This window comes from Ixodes scapularis, unplaced genomic scaffold (genome assembly GCF_016920785.2).
Source record: "Ixodes scapularis isolate PalLabHiFi unplaced genomic scaffold, ASM1692078v2 PGA_scaffold0__279_contigs__length_252992795, whole genome shotgun sequence".
Classification (NCBI taxonomy): Eukaryota; Metazoa; Arthropoda; class Arachnida; order Ixodida; family Ixodidae; genus Ixodes; species Ixodes scapularis.
This window is the reverse complement of record NW_024609835.1, coordinates 79,779,545-79,787,245: the sequence shown is the minus strand read 5'-3', so window position 1 is coordinate 79,787,245 and position 7,701 is coordinate 79,779,545. Positions and strand designations below refer to the sequence as shown.

General features: G+C 40.8%; 1 protein-coding gene across 1 annotated transcript; it reads right to left on the bottom strand.

Moving 5' to 3' along the window:
• Nucleotides 1–3,313: 3,313 nt before the first annotated feature.
• Nucleotides 3,314–7,467, bottom strand: LOC8040353 (8.6 kDa transglutaminase substrate). The gene is made up of 4 exons (XM_040213903.2): nucleotides 7,395–7,467; nucleotides 6,555–6,612; nucleotides 5,130–5,253; nucleotides 3,314–3,715 (listed from the first exon to the last, which is right to left on the bottom strand). Exons 2-4 carry the CDS (start codon nucleotides 6,602–6,604, stop codon nucleotides 3,557–3,559), a joined length of 333 nt encoding a protein of 110 aa, XP_040069837.1. The 5' UTR covers nucleotides 6,605–6,612; nucleotides 7,395–7,467; the 3' UTR covers nucleotides 3,314–3,556.
• Between the last annotated feature and the right edge of the window lie 234 nt (nucleotides 7,468–7,701).

Sequence of the window (7,701 nt, the reverse complement as noted above, 5' to 3'; positions counted from 1 at the left end):
GAGCTCTTTCAATACACGACGTTGTAAGCTCTAAACCCAATTGTTTGAGGCAACCTCGAGGACAGCTTTTGCCGATTGAGTCGAAGCCTCTTTATGAGCATCGCGGAAGCGAAAGAAAAGAAGGCTAGATCGGCGCGTTCTGCCCTCAGCCTCGTCACTGCGCTCTCTTAGCTGAGATAAGTCTGCGACCGTAGATGATAACAAGACATCAGGACCTCACTATCTAAAACTGCCAAGGAAAGCTGATTCACGCGGGTTGCCCCCTCTTTTTATTTTTACTTGCCACGACCAATCGGAACGAAGGAGCGCCGTTTAAACGGGAGTTTTTCTTTTTTTTTTTTTTGTTAACAGCTGTGGGCGCATTTATTTCCAGATCCTAGCCCATAACAGCTTCCCTTCAAAACACCTCCAAATGTCACACGAAGTATGTTGTGCAGTGGAATGTAGGAATCTACAGGAGAAACAGCCACTGCTTTAGTTGTTCCTGTTCCGAGGAATCCTATGCAACGAGAGGCATGGAAACGTAATGTAGAGCTACGAGCGATTACTGGGCCCCGTCAGACGCAATGGTTTTGTGTGAGGACCATTTCACGGCCGAGTACTGTTATGTGCAAGATCGTCAGAGACGTCGAAGACGTTCATCCGTCTTGGTCGCTGAAGCTGGTCGGCACCGCTTTTAAGTCAAAATGACCGGTTTCCAGCACCTCTCGAAAACAATCACTGTCATCGCTGCTACGATCAACGTCGAAGACTCGGACGAAGCGAGCGATGCGTGGACGTCATTGTCTCGAAACCACGTGCTCGAAACGCGAAAGGTAGACGAAGAAGCTAAAGCACGAGACGCAGAAAGAGCGGTCTTCGAGTACGTGCAAGGAGACGCCACATCGCCAGGAACAGTGGGTCAAGTACGTCACCGACCCACGAAGCATGGCGGCCTTCCTGAATGGGGAGGATAGGAGAGCCGCGGAATAATTTGGTTCATCCACGAAACTACCGCGCCGTTAACGAAACGAATTTAGCAACAATATAGGAATGTTTAATTTGTCCTAGCAGTAAAGTTGTCTCTTTTCATTTTTGGCGTGTCATAACCCCTTTAACAAACAAAAACAAAGCAAAAATGGTGAAATCGGATGAAAATTAAACGTGGCAAATTTAACTGAAACATGGGTTTTCTAAAAAGTCGCCACGAACGTAGAGAACACTCAAACAAAGCTGTGCTCGACAAAAAGTAAGTACTCAAAGAAGCTGGTGTAAATTTAACATAATTACGAGAAAAAAACCGAGACTGGGGGGGAAATCAACAACATAAGGAAAATTACATCGTGTTTGTGTAGTCCCTCCTTTTCCTCAGTCTCGGGGTTCTTTGTAATTATGCGCTTGACATTAATCTGTGTTTGTCTTCTTCTTTATAAAACCAGGGGTATATAATGCGAAGTGTTCCACAATGAAACGTTTCACCTCGTAGATAACATTGAGACTGTCTTCATCGACTTGCAGAATCGCGGTAGTTCGGAACATGTATAAGAGCACTTTCGACATCACTTATATAGCGCTAGTATTCCCGTCATATCCGTACCTTCCAGACAATAATATTCCTTTTATATGTTCAGCCGCCAAAATATTTGATCTGCCAAGTACTGATAAATTAAACATTTTATCTATGAGCACTTTGAAAAGAAGCCCAAATGGGCAGAAATAAAAGGATTGGTCGATAGTAGCTTCAATACAAAGCTTTTTTTTATATTTACGGACTGCCTTAGGAGGTTTACGGCAAAAATATTAAGTTTTGGTTAGTCTAGCAATGATTAGGACGTCTGTTCTCGATTTATCATACACCAGAGATGTATGTATGCGAATTAGAACGTACATACATTTCGTTTGTGCTTGTTTGGAGTACTACCAATGACTGCTTCTTAATGGCGGCTCCTACTCTTTGAGGTAAAACTTGTATCCATGCCCCTTTTGGCATTTGTTTAAGGAACCTTCACTCCGGCAAATGTCGGGCTCAATATGGTATGGGAACACAAGGCCGCCGTACAAAACTTTCTGAGATATTCATTCCTTCGTTTTCCTTGCTGTAGCACGCGTGATCATCAGGCACATCTTTGCTCGCTACTCATGTACCAGGTTCTCCCCGCCAGATTTCAGATTGTTCAGCTTGCGCTCTTTTCCTTCTTGACAAGATTCACCTTCCAGTGTAACCATCACGTTTCACACAACCACACTTTATTCATCTGCTGCGCGTCAAAAATCGGAACGTTCATCGTGCGAGCCGGGCCTTGATTAAAGACCCAAACTGAATATATATTTAGAGACGGACTGCCACCAACACATTGAAACTTCTAAAACCAACGTCAACGTAATTGTGGGAATGTGGCGCACTACGGCGACGTGACCCGGAGTCGTCTTCAGGCAGCTGTACTCCGTTCACCACTAAGCAGGCGATGCGGTGTACCCTACGCGCTCGTTGGATCAGTCATACGCCTACACCTCGCTTTGTGAGCAGGCTCCTACCTACGCTTTGAAAGCGTTGTCAGAGAATGGAAGCTGGGCGATTGATTGGTTCTGCAAACGAATAGCTCCAACCGCACTGTCAGCGTATGGGAGAGACAGTGTATAGATCCGCTCGTGATTAGTCGGCACTTCAGGGGTGCTGACAGCTGGGAAGGGGTGGCACGGGTCAGTGGCTGTCACTCGAAGGGGAGCCAACAGTCACTAACGCCACTTTAAGCAGGGAATTCAATTGATGGACTGCGTTTAAGATTTTCTCTCTCTCTCTCTCTCTCTCTCTTGAACCCTTCTGGAACCTTCTCTGGGTTAAAATGCAATTAAAATGCACAAACAAATATTTTTTTTTCTAAAACGTACTCTTTCCTTGGCTTATATTGACGACGGGAGGCTAATTTATAATTTTCTTCTTCCTATGTTTCCTCAAAGCCTCTTCCCTCAAACGTTCCACAGCTGAAGATAGCAGGGTGATATCGTACATGCCAATTATGCAGAAAGGAGATAAAAGTAAAAAAAAATACAAATAAAAAGGCAGTATTTTTTAGTACAGGTCACCTTAAATGGAAGTCACTAATTATTTATTAAGGTGTGACAAAGTGTGACAAACATTTAAAACATCATATAGAGCTTTTCTTTAAGAAACTAGCTACCAAATAATCGCGTTTCGGTCGTGCCCTAATCTCTGCCTTTGAAAAGCTGGTTTCTAGGCTGATATATCCTTAGTTAAAACTATCTTTAGTGGATGAATACCCCGTGTATGAACTGTGTTTTCTTTTAAACACCAGTGAGGCAACATGAGACAACATAAGGGGCAGACACGTATTTTACTTGTTCTCTTCCTTGTAGCATGTAAAGATCCGTAACTTTGAACTAAAATATCAATTTTAACTGCACCGGAAACAAACTGAATAACTAGATAATTCAATATCCAAAAAATATTGATTCGAAGACGCTTCCAGACAAAAACAAAAAGGGTTCTAATTTATTCGGCAGGTTTCATACATCAGAGTACCCTATTTTTATTCAATCTTTAACACTCATGCTCCATCTAATGGTGCGCGTGACCATGTGGGGCCGCTGTGCTTGGGGACGCAACGCATGTACCCTCGGCTCCCTGGAAGATGTTTGCATCTGGATCATTCAGCTTGCACTCGTAGCCATCCTCGCAAATATCCTGGTGAAGTATGATGCAGGGGGTATTGGCGCACTGAAAAGAAAGTTCGACCGAAAGAAAGTTTAGACGACATTTTTCTTGACGTTTGGTTGTCTTTTGTGGAGCTTTTACCGCACTTTTGTGAATGTGTAAATTTCAGAATTTCCTGCTAGTTCTATTAGCATACAAAGTGATTTTTCACCGATACATCTGCAATATTGTGTTAGAAGCATACTTGAGGGTCGAAAAACAACACAAGCCCCTTTCTTGGTGTGAGGACGAAGAAGGCGCATTTTCTGTTTTTTTATCACCAAATGCACAAAATAACAAAATCACATTAAGCGAGTTTTTTTATGAAAAAATTGTTTCGCAATAAAGCAACAATCTAGCAACGGATGATCGCGGGAATATTTATGCACCGAGATGTTGGTCAGGTTAAATTCCCAGATAAAAACGTTTTCTCTTGATTTCTTTACTTTTAAAATGCACAATGTAAGGACGCAAATGCATGAGAAAACACCACATGTTATTTTTTTTTCGATCGATGTTAATTTTATCTTCATTTTTGCGTGTACCTTCAGAAAGAGGTTTTTTTCTTTTTATTTAGGTCGTTATGAATTTGTTTAGAAATTCACTCCGGATTTCTTTTGATGGCCGATGAGACTCGAAAATTCATTTTTTTGTGAGAGAAAAAAGTTCTGTTCAAATTCCTTGCCAGTCTTGGCAATCAAAATTAGGAACTACGTAATAGTTTTATTATGTGGAAAATATAAGCGACGTCTATATATTTCGCGACACTGTAGATTCGGTACTGAATGTTTTGTGTAAGCCAATGTTATATTTAATTAAACGTCTTGGAAACTTTGAACGACATAATCGGCAAGCCATTTTTTTATTGTGACAAATTTTTTTTAGTAAATAAAATTAAGGTATAAAATTCAGCATCATCACTAATACTTCCAGGGAACTATGCTACACGCGCGAAACGTAACGCAAATACACGCCTTATGCAAGAAAATAAATTTGATTCTGAATTTATTTTTGCATAAAGTTTAGAGTAGATATGAAAATAAAAGCGCGAGAGAACGGGACAGAATAGGCTGAGACAAACAAAACGCTTCAAAATAGAGATCAACTTTCAATATAAAAATTTGAGATGTCTAAACCTTGTTTTTCTGTCGAGTCGCATCTGCGCCGTGTGCTTCATTCTCTTTCAGATAGAATATTTTAGTCATATTCGTATTAACAATCGTGTCGTAATAAATGAGGTTTCCAAGACTGTTCAGAGCTATGTTGTTTGTTTCATAAAAGAGGTACGTAGAGTCGTTAGCAGATTGCAGGCTCTTGCTGACTGGCATGCTAACCTTGCGTATCCTTTGAGTATCATTTGGCACATCAATTACTTCTTCTGTCGAGTTACTTAATTACCATACTACGTCAAGAACCAAACTGTGTAAATTCACGAAACCTTGTAACAGACGTCACAGCAACCGCATGACCCCTTGTAGGAGCCGCAGGTGCAGCTGACGGGATTGCAGTGTTGGTCGGCGCAATTTACGTTTGTACAAATAGGTGGGCTGGTGGCCTGGACTCTGTTGATGAAGAAATAAAAGACCATGTTAGTAGAGTCAGTGATCAAAACGCTAGAAATATTAACACCTTCTACAGTGCTCGGGATAAAATATGTTTTACAAGACTTGATTTTAAAGCACGAAAACTTTATTTATGGAGCCTTCGTGCAGTAGATGCCTGCAAAAATATAAACGAATAAGGAAAAACAGCGCCGGGAGGCTAGCGAATGAGAAGTCAGAAAAGCGGTGCTCTCATCGTGTTTAATTTGATCAGATTTCGCTTTGACGACAGTCTCTACCTTTTTTCTCGTGCGGTAGCAAACGGCTGTGTTCTTACTTACACACTTATTTTTTAGTTTCCGCCTGGGGGCATAAACTGCATCAGGTTATCGCTGGCAATAGGTTGAGGTAGTTTGTGGAATCCCTAATATTGCTGTAAATATTTTGCACAAATCGTCTCAGATGAAATTTGCGATAGCCGCCTCGGTGGCTCCGAGGCAAAGCGCCGGCCTATGGATCTTTGTGGCTAATTAATTGAAATTCGTTAATCACCTTTTTAATTAGTAAAATAACACATATGGTTCAAATTAGAAACTTACTGAGCGTTATCGAAAACAACTAAATGAACTCTTTTTAGAACGACTTGAAGCTCATGGGAAACTCGTGGGCGCACCGAAGTTACCACTCATGAAGCTGGCGCAAACCTAGCACTTTCAGAACGCGGATGATTAGATCATTAGCGCGTTCCGCCACTGCTTGATTTGCGCCTGCATCACGCGTGGTAACTTTGGAGCGCCCCCGAAATTTTCACGAGCTTCAAGTCGTTCTAAAAAAAGTTGTTTTAGTTGTTTTCGATGAGGCTCAGTAAGTTTCTAATCGAAACCTTATGTCTAATTTCACTAATTAAAAGTTATTTAACGAACTTTAAATAATTAGCCGACTTAACCATAAGATTAGCCACCCACATAATGTCCTCCTGGCCGTATAACCTACCTGCACAAACCGTATTAGGGCATCTTTTATGAATGTTTTGTAATAAACCTGTTCGAAATAAATTGGAGCACCCGGTAGATATATATAATAAAAGCGCTAAAGTGGAGAGCATTAGACGTCCGTTTATTTCAAACCCATTTGATAAGGAAGCGATATATCTTGGGGAGTTGCATGATACAAACCGGAGCCTATGATATGTTTTATAGGGTTATGCAGTCTCAGGTTTCAATCATTATGTATAAGTTGCACCAGCTCGCCTGCATTTTAACCGTTCTTTCGTGAAGCCTTCTTTTTTTCTTTTTAATTAGACATCAATATATAAAACTCACCCAATGATAGAGACTGCGGCAACCAGCAGTAGGAGAATTGCGACTCTCATCTTCAAGCCTAGGATTGTTAAAAATGTGTTTTAACAAGAAGCGTTTTATTTAAAGTTACCTGTTTTCATTGAAAGGGTCTATAGTATTCACTACCCTATTGCAAAAAGATTCGGAGCTGGTGACCCAGCAATTTCAAAGTACACTTTTTTATTTACTTTTGGCTCTTTTTTTTTCCTTGGTTCGTTTTTTTTCACAATATTAGAACTTGGGAAGCTAGTTTGTGTAGTTTTACAGCAAATTGTTGTTCATATTTTAAAATGGCAGTGCGTGTTTGAACAACCATTTCAAAGGAACCAAAGAAACCTTCGGCCCTGTGGTTTAGCGTCATGAACAAAAAAAAGAGTTAAGAAAATACCTCCTCCGAACAAACTCATGAATTTGGCGGTGATACCAACACATATATCAAAAATATTTGTTCATAAAATGGTCCACAATTAGAACCCGTTTTGTCACCAACTGGGGTGCAATTTGCACCCTAGAATTTCGTATGTATTCACACAAAATAAAACAAACTCGGAGCAAGTCATTTGTTCTACTAAAAAGCAAAATAATTTATTTAGTAATACATTGACGTTACTAATGAGCTCCCTTTTCTTTTCCACGTGCTAAACTCGCCCGTCTCAATACTTTCGGTGTGCTTCAGCTAGAGTGGAGAGGCAAGTACGCACTTAAGTTGAATTGTTATACCCCTAGAATAATTTATACAGCTCTTTCATAAGCTCATAATCCGAAACCCAATAGCACCACTGTGCAGATCACACCTTTTTTTAAGTTTTAAAAATGACTCACCGAAACACAGCCACGAATGACACAAGCTTGAAGAAAACTGAGTGCAAAAATTCACGCGGCGTATTTTATACAAGTTCCACACTGGACGAACGACGAATCACAACGCGCCCTTTCTTGAAGGGCGCTGATTGGCTCTTTTTTGAGCGTGCACTTGCCTTTTCTTAACTTTTACGAGAGAGATATCTCAAGGACACTGCAACGCAACACCATGGAATAGAAGTCGACGTTGTACGCAGTGGAATATCAGGCGCACGTCCTAAGTCAAAAGCAAGAGATATGAAACTATTTTCGCTCGAGGCTCTTTTCA

Excerpts from the sequence above, each read along its gene's own strand:
- LOC8040353 (XM_040213903.2), bottom strand. The coding sequence starts at position 6,604 with ATGAGAGTCGCAATTCTCCTACTGCTGGTTGCCGCAGTCTCTATCATT. Across the intron at positions 5,254-6,554 it reads GCCGCAGTCTCTATCATTGG|AGTCCAGGCCACCAGCCCAC; the intron begins GTGAGTTTTATA and ends CTTCATCAACAG. Across the intron at positions 3,716-5,129 it reads GCTGTGACGTCTGTTACAAG|TGCGCCAATACCCCCTGCAT; the intron begins GTTTCGTGAATT and ends CTTTCTTTTCAG.